This window comes from Eleginops maclovinus, chromosome 16, assembly GCF_036324505.1.
Source record: "Eleginops maclovinus isolate JMC-PN-2008 ecotype Puerto Natales chromosome 16, JC_Emac_rtc_rv5, whole genome shotgun sequence".
NCBI lineage: Eukaryota > Metazoa > Chordata > Actinopteri > Perciformes > Eleginopidae > Eleginops > Eleginops maclovinus.
The window spans coordinates 3,449,724-3,466,819 of NC_086364.1; the positions used below are offsets into that span (position 1 = coordinate 3,449,724).

Consider the following 17,096-nt stretch of genomic DNA (forward strand, 5'->3'; position numbering starts at 1 on the left):
CATTCCCATGTATCACTCAAATGTTTTAAAACAGTAATCCTTGTAGAACACGGATATGAGTGGTTGAATATAGCATTTTTTTCTTTCCAGCACAAACATAGCTTACATTTAAGAGGAAGGGTTGTTCAATAAAACATTATTATAATATCTCATCATTGGCAAACAAGTAATAATAAATACCACTAAATACCTTATATAGTGTACACTTATATAGTAAGTGGCCTTTTGTGGTTAAATTACTGCAGTTCTTTGTTTGAAGTCAAACTTTATCACGGTATAGGATGACGGTAAGAGTCTAGAGAAAGAGTAGGAAAATGCTCAAATATAAAGGTAGTCCCACTCTGGAGCAGTATAGTGACTAACACCAGGGGAAAGACATTATTTTTAATGTATTAGTCATCATTATCGAACATTATCACTCTACAGCTAAATTAAAAACTAAAGAAAATAAATATATTAAAATGAAAAATATAAGTGTATCATCAGTTACACTTGTACAGGCTGTAGCTCTGGACAGGTAATAGAAGTAACTTCTGAGAGGAGTACTTTCTGTTCCTTTACCTTTTAAGTATCGCTGATCATGTGTCCATCAGTTCAGTTCATGTTAGCCTTCCAGGTGTTTCAACGGAAACACTATACTTCCTGTTTCATCCACTTTACACACAAAGTCTTAGGGCAGTGAAAAACACTGGAAGAAAAACTACCGTTCGCACGGAATGCATAATTGATGACATGTTCCTTTATTCAAGCCGATCCGTCCATCTATTTTCCAATGCTTATTTTTGACAGATTTGCTTTTAACGGCAGGCATAGCAAGGAAACATATACGTCCCTCTCCCCAAGTTTTTCTGTCATCTTCTAAAGGGTTGGAACGTAAATGGACTGGTACATCAAAAGCTCTGCCTTTCAGCTCAGCTTCCTTTTCACAACACCAGCCTGCATCCTGCCTCACCAATCTGCCTGTAGCTCCCACACCCCGGGCGCTGCACAATATCTGCCCACTGCTCCTAGTACTAGGATGGGTTAAATGCAGAGGACCAATTTCACTGTGTGTGCTCTGCTGTGTGCATGTATGCGACAATAAAGAGGGTTTCATCTACACCCCATTTTGGTCTTACTTAGGACGAGACTTTGTGATACTTGAACTGCTTGACTTGGGGCAGCAACTCACTCCCAACCAAGAGGGAGCAATCCATTATTTACTTTAAGAGAACCACAGCCTCAGACTTGGAGGTTCTGGCTCTTGTCCCGACCCGTTCACACTTGACTGCAATCGGCCCATTCACGGTCTGATGAAGCCAACAGAACTGAAGAGAAGCAATTCTGAAGTCCCAAGATCAGACACTTTCCATGCCTCAAATGCACCTCCAGATCCTATCCATCAGAAACACATAGAGGAGAAAAGGGCCTGAAGGAAGTGGAAAATGTTAACTTCTGCAGTTTGCCCAACATCAGTCCTGTGAGTCTCGTAAGTACTCCGGGACTATCAAATAGGGGTGATCTTCTCATTTGGTTTGTGAGAAGTTAAGAGTGTGCCTTGCAATACCATGCTGAAAGACTACCCCATGAAGTGTAGTCCTTGACCATTAAAGTACAACACACAGAGCAACTACAAAGCAAATTGTGCGAAAGATAAGAGTGTACGGGTCGTTTTGAGGTCACCCAGGTGTTTTAGGATTGCAAAGACCTTCAGGGTGCTCGAAGAAAAGATGTCCAACTTGTAGAGCAAAGTTCACATTTCACTGATGCCCTTTGATCCTTCTCCCTCTTTCCAGTGAGTGATTATCAGGACCAACAAACCCAAATCAAATTAGAAGCACAAGCTTTTGAACCTAAAGAAGTGAATCGGTGGCTTCTTCTCCTTTGAGTGATTTGAACACAGTTGTATAAAATCAATGACCACTGAATGTTATTGTTTGTCCTTTGTTTGAGTTGTATTCCTAACTCTAACCCTAAGTGGTTTTAAAAAGCCTTCCGTTTGTACAATCAGATTGTATGTTTTTTGTCCGAAATGTGTATTGTGCTGAACAATTACTTACAATGCATCTCCTGGATTATGAACTTTGAATTTTTAAATGGGTAAAAGTAAATACTTAATGTCATAGAAAATATCTAGAGCAACTTTAAACATGTTATATAGTACAGTTAGTATAGTTATATAGTATTATACACAATATTCGACTTAATCAATGTATTTGATCTACAGAAACAAAAATGTAGTATTTTCTGAATCTGTATTGTACGGTATTGTTTTTTATTTTAATGAATGGCTTAGACATGGCTGTTGTTTGAAGCAGAGTCAGAAGTTACATCACTTTAGGGGATGTTGGAATGGCTCATTTGCCCATATGAGTGGCATCTGTTAATGAGATATTATTTCGTCTTTGGGAGGAGCATGATCAGCCTGCCACAAGGAAGATGCCAGAAGCGAGATATTTTGAGAGACAGCAGGCGTTTATCTGAAACAACAAAGTATCCTTGTATAATCCCCCACGTTGGATTGATGGAATCTTGTTTGTCTCCTTCTCTGTTTGCCTCTCCCTCTCTCTTTGTTGGTTTTTCCATCCCTCTGTTTCTTTGAAAATAAAATGGAGTGTTTTCCCACTGGTACTCCTGCCACTGTTATCTCTCAACTTCATCCACCACTCCCTGCCTCCATCAATCATTCCTCTCCTTCTCTTCCTCCCTTCTTTTTGTCTGGAGAGTCATCCTCCTCCCGCATCACCATCTTTTAATTCTGTTCCCCTGTTCAGTTTAACCTTCGTCTTGTGTTAGGGTCGGCACCGACCTGTTTTTAGGTTTTAAATGCATAAAATAACCATATAAATGTGTTTATTGCATCAAGGCTTTATGACTTTGTCAGGAACCTCTATTTCAACAAAATAAAACAAAAAAAATTGTTTTCACTTAATTATAAAATGCTCTAGTTGAAATTAAGACCTTTGTGTTGTTAGGGTCGGTTTCGACCCAGTTATAAAAATAAGATTATAAAGCAATAATTAGAGCCAAAACTGAAATCACAAGTTCAGCCAACACACTGACAGCCAGCTCCTCTCCCAATCATGTGAGCTTTAGGGGATTCTCATTTTGCCTTGTTTTCCAGTATACCTGCACAAAAACAAAACAAACAAAGACTGGCATTTCCAGACATGTGAGGCCAATTCAGTATAGAATTGGTGACTTGCAGAGTGCACATCTCCAATTTGTAGCATGCAAAAATGAGAAGAAGATTTTCAGTGAGCCAAGTTCTGGATAATATTTTTGGTGAAAATGAGGGAGAGGACACAGAGCAGCATAGTGATTTGGATGAGCAGGTTTCTGAGGAGGAAGACAATGTGGAGTATCATCCAGAAGACACAGACACATCTGATGAGTCTGATGAGGAGGTCACCGGTGAAGCTGCTCCCGCTGAAAGATTCAAGTCCAAAAATGGTAAGATCTGTTGGAGCTCAGTACCTCCTGATGAACATGGCAGGGCAGCTGCTGCAAATGTCCTCAAAATGACCCCTGGAATCACAAGGTTTGCTGTGATGACAGTCAGCGACATCAAGACATGTTTTGAGCTATTTATGCCAGTGTCACTAAAAAGAGTCATCATTGCTATGACAAACCTTGAAGGAAAAAAAGTCCATGGCAGCATGTGGAAAGACATTGATGAGGAATACCTGGATGCTTATATTGGTGTTCTTCTTCTTGCTGGAGTGTACAGGTCCTGCAATGAGGCCACTGATAGTCTGTGGGACGCATCGACAGGCAGAAATATTTTCCGGGCAACAATGTCACTTCAGACCTTTCAAATGATATCAAGAGTCCTCAGATTTGACAACAGAGATACCAGAGCAAGATCTGACAAGCTTGCCCCCACCAGGGATGTCTGGGAGAGATGGGTGCAGCTCCTTCCACTGATGTTCAACCCAGGGCCAGAGGTGACAGTGGATGAACGTCTTGTCCCTTTCCGAGGAAAATGCCCCTTCCGGCAATACATACCCAGTAAGCCAGGGAAGTACGGCATAAAAATCTGGGCAGCCTGTGATGCAAAAACCAGCTATGCCTGGAATCTACAGATTTACACAGGCAAAGCTGCGAGTGGCATCCTTGAGAAAAACCAAGGAAAACGTGTGGTCCTCGATATGACTACTGGACTGCAGGGTCACAATATCACTTGTGACAATTTTTTTACCAGCTATGACCTTGGACAAGAACTTCTCAGGAGGAAACTTACCATGGTGGGCACAGTGAAGAAAAATAAACCTGAGCTGCCTGCTGAAATCTTGCAGGTGAAGGACAGGGCTGCACTTTCCACAAAGTTTGCTTTTACAGACACCACCACTGTTGTCTCATATTGTCCAAAAAAAAAACGGAATGTGAAACTTATGTCTACTCTTCACAAAGATGCAGCTGTGTCATCAAGAAGTGACATAAAGCCCACAATTATCCTCGACTATAACAAAAACAAAGGAGGAGTGGACAACCTGGACAAGCTGACTGCCACCTACACTTGCCAGCGAATGACCAGGAGAAGGCCAATGGTTGTGTTTTACAACATCCTTGATGTGTCTGCATGTAATGCATTTGTGTTGTGGACCCACATCCACCAAGGATGGAACTCAACCAAAAAAAACAAGCGGAGAATGTTTCTTGAGGAGCTGGGAAATTCCATTGTCAAGCTACACATCGAGGGAAGGGAACGGGTGCCCCGAGACCCAGATGCTGCAACCTTGGTCAGACAGACAAAAGTGTCACTTTTTGCCACACATGCATCTAAACACACACACACATACACATGCATGTTCTTGCACACAGAGACTTTTACTCTGATTCTGTTTTTTATTAGTGTTGGAACTAGTAATTGATTTCTATTGGTTTGTTTTGCTTGATTGGTTGTTGTTTGTTTGACCTTGAACATCTATATTTTGTTATATTTATGTTATATATATATATATATATATATATATATATATATTTGTTCTGCTTTTCATTTTGTGTTTGTACTAAAGTTCTATTGCTGAAAAAAGAGACTTTTTTGCCTTTTTCTTGAAGTAAATATATATGGGTCGAAACTGACCCGTAACACCATAGATGTTACTATAGTTAAAAATATTAAAATGAAAAAATAAATAAAACTAATTTATTTAAGAGATGTGTTCTAAATCCCCTCAGTAATAGTCAGGTGACATAACAACCTTTTATTTATTTATATGATTCTCTTGAGGTTCATTTTACTTTTTTTTTTTATTGAAATCGAGGGGTATACTGACTAAACAAAGGCCCAGGGGCCCACACCAAAAATATTAAAACCAATATTTTTATGGATAAGGAATCCTAACAAGGTAACCAAGAGATGAGAAACAAATTTGATGATAGATCATTGTTTTTAGTGTATTTTACAACTAAATTAAAACACGGGTCAAAACCGACCCGTTAACATAAGAGATGGTAACAGGGAACTAACACAAGACGAAGGTTACAGCTTGTTCTCCTCTCTGTCTGTCTTTAATCATCATCATTTCAGTTTCTATCATGTTCTACTTTTTGTATGTCTTTCCATTTCTTTACATATTGCCTTCTCTTTTTACCTAACCTTTCCCCTCTTCCTCCCATTCTTCTCCTGCCCATATTGACGTCCACTCAAAGTCTGGAACAGATAGTATCTCTATTGAAGCTCCAAGCAGACCGACCCTGTCAACCTGTGTCTTTTATTCTCTCCTCTAATGGCATTTTCTTGTGTTCTCTTTGGGTCATGTTCTGCCTTCTGTACTTCTTCCTGTCTTACTTCCACACCCTGTCACTATAAAACTGTCATGATGCTCATACAGGCGAGCTGGGCCTCTGTGATCCCATCTACCCTCTCGAAAACAAATGCTCAGATGGCTGGAAAAATATTCAACCAGGTAGGCTCCATCCAGCTGGAGCTTTCTGTAGAGCGTGACAGGAGGAGAGGTTCCACATGGCAGAACAACAGCTTATTAAAAAAGAAAAGGTTAATGGGGTTAAATTGGTTTGGTAGCAGTATAATAATGGTTTCAAGGCACCAAATAAGGTCACATTCAGAGAATGATGCATGATTTGATATGGTACAGAGAGTGTTATGCCTATAAGCCAGGCTGTGAGAAGAATATCATTAGTAATGGGTTTAAGTGAAGGGTCGGCTGTGCAAGAACTGAATTCTCTTTATTTATTTATTTTTTATTTTATTTTATTGGGACACTGCATATAAACAACTATTGCTGTAAATATGCCAAGTTAGCCTTTTAAACACAGCAGAACAGGGACACTAAAAGGTGAGCACATAGCTGGAGCCGGAGAGCTTGTAGACAGTCAGGGATTGTAAAGGTGGCCAACTGTCCCTGTTGGCAGAGTTAATGTGTCTCTAAGCGTTTTGTCAGTATATTTGAAATGACTAGGTTATCTAGCCAACAAACAGCAGATCTGCATAAGGAATCATGTGATCATGTTTAAATAACACATTTCTAACAACAGCGAAGGTTGGCTAACTTTATCATCCCTAAAAGTCACCAAGCACTCTGGTCCAAGCTGTGTGCATCACTTTTTAATGTCTTGTTTCTGTTAGGATTTTAGCTTCCTGGCAGTGTTCTGTAATTGCAGCATTTTTTTAATGCAGTTGGTGAATGTTTCTTCATTTGCATGCATTTTGGCACATCTGTGTTTCTATATCTACATCATTTCTGAAACTGCAGCGCTTTTCTCCGAATGGAATTTTTTTGGGCCGTTGTAAAGTGTTTGCACCTGTCAGCCACTGTACTGGACAGATGTTTCAAATCACCCTAAAAACAAATTACAATATTGGAAAAAAAACACGAGTTAAATGAAATCATTAAAAACAAGACTTAAAAGACAGGCATGCCAAAAAAAAAAAATACAAATGTAATAGCAAAAAAATAAGCGACATACATTCTCATTAGGGGCTCTACATTTCTCATTTAAACATGTTCATAATTTTTTTATTGAATTTAATAATACATTCCTTAATTGAAGGTTTGACATTGGAGCCACTACTTAGTTTTTCCCTTCCCGTCTCTTTCTTTTCTTCTTCCATCGTTCCATCTGTCAGTAGCAGCAGAATAGAGCAGAGCAATAAGAAGGAGCAAAGAGCAGGAGAAGACTCTGTCAATGAAGACACTAAAACTGCTGTAAGTGTCGCTTCCATTTCCTGCACAAACACACACACACACACACACACACACACACACACACACACACACACACACACACACACACACACACACACACACACACACACACACACACACACACCATTAAGTGTACCTGCCCGGATTTCCCACAATAGAGGCCATTTCTCTGTTAACAAAGCGTTTAAATCTCTCACACACGGAGACACATACAGAGACACATACAGAGACACACACAGAGACACACACAGAGACTCCTCCTTAGTAATTATTTAACAAAACAGGTGTTGACCTATTTTTTTGTCTCACACGCGAAGAAGAAACACGTGTAAACACACACACACAGTGACGAGTGAGATATGTCTGACAAAGAGTGATACTGTTTGTCTTCCAAGAATTAAGGAGGTGGGGCGGGGGTGTTTTGCATCTCCTCGCCCCCTCTCTCCCACGCTACCACCTTGTTTCCTCATACTACTTGTCATCCCTCTTTTCTCTCCTCTTTTAACTGCTCCTCCTCACACTGTGTTGTTGGGATATTGTGTTTATCAAACCTTGATATGCAAAAAAATGGAAACATAGCTCTTTAAGTCGAAAAATGTGACAGCGTTATATTCCATAACCATGTGACCAAGGGGGCAGCATTAGGCTTTTGTCTTTAGAATTAGAACGGTGACATAACTGCAGTATTTGGGAGTAGTTTTACATGTAGCCCGATTATTTTCTCGTTTGCTGCCGTGTCTGTATATAACCCGTTGTCCCTGTGCGCATTGATGCTTTTAACAAGGTCATGGAGCAGCCATCCTGTACAAAAAGTAGTAAACAATAAGGAATAAATCATATGCAGAGATCTTAATTAATGTACATTTTAAAAGAAATGAATAATAACATCATTCAAATGAATTGTAGTATACTAAATGAGAATTAGACTTGCCTTTCAGCTAAACTGAAACATCCGAGCAGTGAAGAATAATCAGAATCAGAAATATTGTATTTGTATTTATCAGCAAGGGGAATTGTAACCGTAACAGTTGCTTCATTTGAGATAAACAAAAATCAAGAAGTTGAATGTGCACATTGTACCACCATTTAAAAAATAATAATAAACAGGTCAAAATCTATATATAACAAGCTGAAAACCAGAATATTGTTTGAAGTAGTACATTGCGCATTTGTGTCTCTCCTGAGACATGTCTCCATGCTTAAATGTTCAGAAAGCTCATTATTTTTCTCATACTGCCTGTGCTGCAGCACCTCCTTTCCCCCTCTGTCTGAAACCAGAGCCCAGTCTGCTCTGATTGGTTAGCTGGGCGGCTCTGTTGTGATTGTTCAACCGCTTAGAGATGGCCCACCCCTTAGCCTTTCACGTTAAATGTGTTGTTGGATAGAAGCGTAAGTGTTTCATAGGGATGTCCCTATACGTTCCATGAGTAAACAAACGAGTCCAATGGAAAACTCCCTCTGGAGGGAACAGAGATTTTTACCTTTGCAGACCATTTACATGCACAAAAACCTTTAGAACAATACAGGAAAGGGAGAACCCAAATAATCAGAATGGGTCCTATTAAACACACTGCTTAGGTCTAATAAATGATGGTACTGTAAATAGCACGGCAAAGTTCTTTACTAGGATGGAAAATAATGAAAAAAGCAATCATAAGTACAGCCAATAATAGGCCAGATACAGAAGCAATACATACTTTTCACAAACAATTACATTCACAGCTTCTTCAAATAAAAAACCTTTTTTATAATAAAGAATAAAGATTGGTTATACCGTATCTGCAAGACACTCACTGACTGACAATATTTATTAAGTTGTTGTCCTGAAACTTTTCATGGAGTCTTTCCAATGTAATTACACTGTATGCTCAAGGGTCTCCTTCATTCTGTTTTCCTCTTCTTCTTCTGTCTGTCTGTCTCTAATCTCTGTTCACCTTCATCTCCACAGCCTCTACCAGCCCTCCAATATCTTTCTGCCTCTCTCTCTAGGGTTTCTGTTAGTTAATGAGCTCTAAAACTTGGATCCTCATCACTGATTACAGCTTGGACTCACTGAGACATAGTGTACAGTGTTTGTATGTGTGTGTGTGTGTGTGTGTGTGTGTGTGTGTGTGTGTGTGTGTGTGTGTGTGTGTGTGTGTGTGTGTGTGTGTGTGTGTGTGTGTGTGTGTGTGTGTGTGTGTGTGTGTGTGTGTGTGTTCCTTTGCTTCAGCAGCTCTTGAGCTAATGTGCTTCACAATCTACTAGCTTCTTCCTTCCCTTTAGCACTGTAACACTAATGACTAACCCAGGGCCAACACACACACACACACACACACACACACACACACACACACACACACACACACACACACACACACACACACACACACACACACACATACACACACACACACACACACACACACACACACACACACACACACACACACACATACACACAAAAAACACGCACACAGGCTTGGCCCCACGCTGCCAGGTCTCAGTTCTATCACATTGTATTGTGGGTAAAACATTATTATAGCTGCAGAGCAAAGATGCCTAACACAGATTAAGCAGAGAGGAGGGGGTTGGGGTTCCGGCCATATACAGCCAGTTACCACATCTCAAGCATTTGATTAAATGTATACATGTGTTGAGTGTACTGTCATCTCATAGGTTTTACATTTGAATCATTATTATCCGTTGGGCTCTTTGCAGTTACCTTTTCTCACCAATATCACTCTGAGCTCAGTAGTTGAATACTTATTTCCCTCTACTGTGCTAGCGGTGTAAACACCAACTCTCCAGTGCGACGAGCTCCCTGTCGTGGCCAAACTCCCACAATGAAACAAATGTTAGAAGTAGAAAAACAGTAGGTCTTCACTTTCGTTCCAGTCCATGAATGTCCATTTGGGTGTAATATTAAACTTTCTTTGGCTCTTTTTGCTGTAACAAATGCAAATGTCCCCTTTGTGGGAGAATAAGGTATTCTGATTCTGATTCTGACATCATTCTAGCCCAAAATAATTTTTCCCATAGACTCACATTTCTGTAAATCAACTAATCATTTTTTTGAAGTAAATCAACTTTATAGTACAAACACGTTATTTTCTCTCTCCATTCATGTGACTAAGCAAAGACGCTTTGGATGGGAGGCGGGACTTATGGAAAACCAAGATGATCTGTACCCACCCTACTTTGGCTTCATACGCCACTGAGCACTTTTCATTTGAATGAACAGGGCCCAGCTCCGGTGCTGTATCCAGTTCTCTTTATCTATGGTCCTGGCAGTACTTCACATTACCAACAAGTACATCTTTCTTCTTATCAGTGAGTTCTGTAAATCGAAGAGTTAAAACAGAGTAACCTGACGACATTCAACATTTAATTGAAGACATTCTCTCTAAACTATTATCTAGTATCATAATATTTCATTTAAGACTCTAATTGGTGTCCTGCTCACAATGTCATAATATCTGGCACGCTGCATATTATGTTTTACATCAACCATCTCTACAAAGTTTATGTAGGAACTACCACACTTACTTGTGCTTTTACAGTTTTATGACAATTACATTTCAGCCTCACTTTTGGATGTTTACTCTGTAATGACTTACTTTGTGTGTGTTTATTTGACTCAATGTCCTTGGAGGACTTTGACCAGATTGCTGTTTTTGTTCATCTGGGTTGTTTGTTACCAGGCAGACAGATGACCATATTAATGCAAAGTGATGCTCAATTGGCTGAAGTAATGTTGCATAGACAACAACACTTCCAGTGATTGGACGATCAGTCAACCCCTTCCTGCCCCGAGGGTGACAGTCTGCCCCCCACCCCTTTACCCCAAACAAAACAAGATTACATCATATGTCGGTCTGTCTGTTAAAACATTCGGCTGACCGGTCTGTAATTCTGACAGCCTACACGCAGAAACCTAATTAGATGAAACCAAGTAGGAAACGGTCTGTCTGTCCATCCACTACATGTGAACTAAAAGTGGCATGATACTTCTTACTATTTTTCCTATTATCTTACAATCTCACTGTCAGTCCACTCATTTAGGTCAATTGAGGATGCCTAACACAAAGGACCTTAACAAAAAACACAAGAACACCTGCCAAAAGGTGAGCTAGGTTTGGAATCTGTTAAACCTCAAAAGTATAAATCTGTTAAAAACTAAGAGTTTTTAGATCACAAGAACATGAAACATGCCCATACCAACACAACCTATACACTTATTTTTATCACAATAACAAATCCTTTCAATCCAACTAGGTTCTTAATGTTGTATCATAGATAATGGGCAAGAATTTTTGACCATGATGATGGGACTTTCCTCCTTTATTTAAGCTGTTGAGTTAATTAAGAAATTGTCTCCAGGATTGTCACTTCACGCAAACAACGTATTTGTAATTTGTCAAGTCATGGGTGGTAGTGCTAGGATGTTACCTCAACAATCAATAAACAATAAATGGCATCCCATTGCCCCTCTAGGGTTTGAGTCCATATACAAACTGTAGATGAACTATGCATAAGGAACACCTAGAACTATTAAGATCCAACCGTAAATGTTGGACTCTTGCAAGAACAGGCTACAATACGTCAGAAGAAATGCTTCCTGATTGGGGAGTCCTCAAGACAATCCTGGGGTTGTAATGTTCCGTAAACCAGGAACAGTGCTTCAAGGCGTTCGGTCTGATGCTGAGCTGAAGCCATGCTCAAACCATTGCTTTCTGTGATCCAGGCCAAAACCATTTGTAACCATCACATATATTAACACACAACCCATAATGTGTCTGTGTGAGTTATGAGTCAAAGGTAGAAGAGGGGTTATGTTGATACACATATCCACAATACTTGATGCCTGAGTTGATCCAATTTAAGGAGGTGAGAGATAGCGCCGCAGCCGCTGCACCCAAAACACGAAATCGGACCCCGGCTCCAAGCAATCCTTGGAACTGCCTCGCCGGAAAAGTGGTAATATTCTTGTTTCTGTCAGATTGGAGGTCTTAGAAACCTGGGGCATTGGAACTTTATATTAGGGGATATTATCTAGCCCGATTATGGTATTTTTAGACAGTTTATTTAAAAATGTGTCATTTTAATGGAAGAACTGAAACGAATAAACGCTTTATTTTTATGTTTATTATTTCCCAACTTGAGGGGGAGGGGGGACCTGAACTCCTGACATCAGATTTTCTGAAACCCTGTCTCCTGTCCTGACTCCACAAGCCTGTAACCAGTCAATCTAAATAATGCTCCCCTTACATGGTTCCACTCTACTCCACCACTGTCAAACTGCACCCTAACAAGCTCATTAATGAACATGTCAGCTATCATTACTGTAAAGACTTCACACTTGAAGGCATGGTGATGTGTGTGTGAGAGGGACACTTTCAAGGATCCAATGTTTGACATCAACACACACACACACACACACACACACACACACACACACACACACACACACACAAACACGCAACAACACACACAGATACACACACATTGACGCTCTGATACTGTTAAAACTTGGAATAAAATGCACAATTTACGATGTAAAAAATGCACACAAATCAGACAGTGAGACGGAGAGACAGACAGACAGACAGACAGACAGACAGACAGACAGACAGACAGACAGACAGACAGACAGACAGACAGACAGACAGACAGACAGACTGAGACAGAGAGACGGAGAGATGGTTGGAGGGAAGAAAACACACCGTTTTCCAGCTGATTAATTTTTCCAATTTTGCCGAGACACGACCGTAGCTTTCTTCAATTAAAACACCACTCTGGAGACAGACACTGTGTGTGCGTGTGTGTGTGTGTGTGTGTGTGTGTGTGTGTGTGTGTGTGTGTGTGTGTGTGTGTGTGTGTGTGTGTGTGTGTGTGTGTGTGTTCCTATGCAAAGCTGATGGTTGTATTTTATTGAGCGGAAAATTGAATCAAATTGTTTCTTTCAAACAGTCTGCTCTCCCCTCTCCCCTCTCCACTCTCCTCCCTCCTCCTTTTCCTCCCCTCCTCCCTAACTTCACCAACAACGCACTTTGTCTCACATTTTATCAGGTCTGAGGGGCCAATAGCATGTTGTTATGATATTTTATTTATTGATCGTGTGATTTGCTTCCGCCTAGCCTGAGCGTTTGTAAGAACTCGATATGGATAAGATTCAAGGTATGTCAAATCTATTTTGTTTATATAGACCAATTTCAAAAATTATACATTTACCAGAAGGACTTCTTACGATCTGTACCACACATGACATCATATGTCCTTGCAGCTCCCCCCCCCAAAAAAAAATTATCCTTTAAGCCTCATCAGGCTGGGTCTGGGAGGTATTTGTTCCACCATTACAATTGTTCATGACTTTGCCATTCCATTAGATCCCAATGACGTCATAGACTTGTTTTCTGTTTGCTTTATTGGCGTCCAGTCTAAATGACCCACTGTCAGCAGATCTATCTTTTGATCAATAACATAGAATAGGCAGATATAAGGTGTGTCATGTTCCTTAATTTAAAGTAAGAACTAATGTCAGATGATGAGGGTTAAAAAAACAGGTATAGTCTCAGTCTGTTTGGTACACAGTGCAACTGTTATGATCCAAGTTTTTGGTTGATCGATTTCCTGTTTCACTTTGAAAAGTTCTCTTAATCTGTGTCATATCTGTATTTGCTTCCTGTGTGTTTTCCCGCCTGTTTTGATTGTCTGTCTGGCCTTATTCGTTTTACCTGTTTTTCATCAGCCCTGAAACCTGACTTCTTCCACCTGCACTGTATCCCCTCATTAGTTCTGTTGGTATTTAAGTCTTGTTTTCTCTTAGTCTTTGTTGAATTCTTGTATGTTGTGGAATGTGTAGTTCTGTTCAGGTCCATTCCGCTCAGTTCTGTTTGTCTTGCTATGCCTAGATTAAACATAAAGTTATAGATGTGTCATGTTACGCCTGCATTTGGGTCCAGCCTACTCCACTACCGGTATAACAACCAATTTTGCCCAGACTGGAATATCTAGTATTCATGGTGCCAGCAGGAGGAATCTTCTGGACCTTCTAACGTCGTTACAGCCACCATGAGGTTAAATTTGTGTGTTGATTACATCTCTAATATTGGACAAATAGCCAGACATTTTTGAGAAAATGTGTTGACAGTAGTCCTGTCAAACATACTTGTATACATAAATATTCAATAAATAAACCAATTTAAATGAAATTTCATTTATTATGATATATTAAAACATGAATAGAAACAAACACAGACTTCTACACACACATCAAAGTGACATTGAAGAGAGGGAAGGAGGGCAAAGAACATGCCAACACTTTTGGTTCATAAATACACAATAACAATAATAAAAAAGATCAATTCTGCTTAAATGTTTTGTGTAGATTTTCTTCCATAAAAAATAAATGTTGTCACAGTAAAAATTAGTTTCCCTTCTCATCCCTACAGGAGGTCAGCTGCTTGGTTATTCACATTCTTCTTTCCTCCGGCACTCCAACATTCCCAGAGAAACCCCTGCTGTCTGGGAACTCTCTGCAGCTATAATCTAAGTCTTTATGTTTTCTCTGCTTTACTCGTGTCGTTCCTTTCTTTATTTTTCTTTAATCCCTACCTTCTCTGTGTCTGTTACTCTTACAATTTGAGTAATTGAGCATCAAATTGCTACTTGCATATCGGATAAATGGGTGATTGATGGAAAAACAGACTGGTAGTTTGATGGATGGATGGATGGATGGATGGATGGATGGATGGATGGATGGATGGATGGATGGATGGATGGATGGATGGATGGATGGATGGATGGATGGATGGATGGATGGATGGATGGTAGGATGGATGGATGGATGGATGGATGGATGGATGGATGGATGGATGGATGGATGGATGGATGGATGGATGGATGGATGGATGGATGGATGGTTGGATGGATGGATGGTTGGATGGATGGATGGATGGATGGATGGATGGATGGATGGATGGATGGATGGATGGATGGATGGATGGATGGATGGATGGATGGATGGATGGATGGATGGATGGATGGATGGATGGATGGATGGATGGATGGATGGATGGATGGATGGATGGTTAGATTGACGGAGGGACGGAGGGACGGATGGACGGATGGATGGATGGATATATTAAACCACAGTTAGTTAGGTGAGGCTCAGCATTTCTCCTTCCCCCAAAAAGCATGGACCCCGGCAGATACAGCCAAACATATCTGATCCTGGTGATCTCCTGGTCCTAAGAAAGCAAGGGCCAATTCCAACCCAGATCTACCCTGGGGGGAGGAAAGACCCTTCACGGATGTCTATGACTGCAATCCATTTGCCTCTTGAAAATTGACATTGTTCTCCTCCTCTGCATACCATAGCAGTGCTCGTGACAGATCCTTTTTATGGCCACTTCTTTTCCAATTGTCACACTTAAAGTAATCTTTGTTTTTTGGATAACTGTCTCAGGTTATTGTACATTGTGTCCCTATTAGGGCATTTTAATCTCACAAGGTAGTATAAACAGACACACACCCAGTAAGGCAGCAAAAGGAAATGAGTCTAACATTCCTCATATGTTCTAGCAGCAGTTCCCAGGGAGTGTGTGTTGTTTATATATGTGTTGGTATGCATTATGTATGTGCATATGTGCTTCCATAACTTCTCCATGGTATTTTCAGTGTGTGTGTGTGTATGTGTGTGTGTGTGTGTGTGTGTGTGTGTGTGTGTGTGTGTGTGTGTGTGTGTGTGTGTGTGTGTGTGTGTGTGTGTGTGTGTGTGTGTGTGTGTGTGTGTGTGTGTGTGTGTGTGTGTGTGAGTATTCTCAGCTCATGCTGTGTTGTAACTGTCTCTGTGGGAAACAGGCATATCCTCCGCAGCCTCCCGCTCCTCCAGGGGTCACAGCAGAGGTCACAGTCGAGGTGTCAGGAAGGTCATTTCCTTGGCCATAATTCTCCTCTGACTCAGACATCAGGTACATTTCTCACACTGATGGAGAATTGTACACATACAGCGGTGACTGTGCACAGCAGGAGGCAGAGAAGCATACAGATCTTTCTGTCTCTTCAGCGTACTTTATCTCTCTATTTGACCTGTCTTACACATGTTCTTTCTTCCTCTCTTTTTGTTTTCTTTCACCCCTTTTATTTCATGGTAGTCAAACGGATTCCTGAGCACTTTTAGTTCCTATCTGTCAGCCCTGAGAGTGAACAGAAAGTCATCAAAAAAGGATGAAGATAGGCGGCCATGTTGGAAGTTCAAATCTCTATAAACAGACTGAATTTGCAAAGCTCCGTTGAGTAATAAGCTGGTAAGCTAGCTAACTTGCGGTTCAGCAAACCAAACGTTTGTTTTTATAACAAATACCCATTGAATTCCTGACAGCACTTCCTTGATAACTGCCCTTCAAATAGCATGTACCCAATGCCGAATACATTTTTTAATGGGTTTACATTTCATATTCAAAGAGGAGAGCTTCATGACTTACCTAGCTCTAACGTAGCTATTAAGTGTCTATCTCTTTAACGTCTCTCTAACCATCTGCACTTTTGCACCATGATTGAAGCAGATGTGTTACAGTGACTGTACTGTTGCGCCATTTTCTACTGATTTATATATATAGTTGTGTCACAGCCTTTATAAAGCACAGTTCCTGAGTATGGGCACTGTGCATTTCTTTGGGGTATGCAAATATTGTTTTTTAAAATGCCTATGTAGAAACATATTCACCCACTTGACAACACATGAAAAAATGTCATCAACTCGACAAAACACGCGCAGCATTAACTAAAAGCATTGAATAAACAAAACGCTTAAAAAACCCTGCTACAAAGAAAAACCTGCAAGAAGCTCAAAACACAGCAGAGACAGGGACACTGAAAAGTGACACAACTGGGACTGGAGCGCTGGTTGATGTTCAGGATTATAAAGTTGGCCAACTGTCTCTGCGGGCAGAGTTAGCATAT

At 40.4% G+C, this 17,096-nt stretch overlaps 1 protein-coding gene across 1 annotated transcript in view; it reads left to right on the forward strand.

Annotated features, from left to right (window-relative positions):
* Window positions 1–3,218: 3,218 nt before the first annotated feature.
* LOC134877980 (piggyBac transposable element-derived protein 4-like) overlaps window positions 3,219–17,096 on the forward strand; it is a 40,040-nt gene continuing 26,162 nt past the window's right edge. The window contains exon 1 of the mRNA XM_063903714.1: window positions 3,219–4,721. Coding sequence (XP_063759784.1) covers window positions 3,219–4,721 — 1,503 coding nt within the window. The remainder of the gene's footprint in view (window positions 4,722–17,096) is intronic.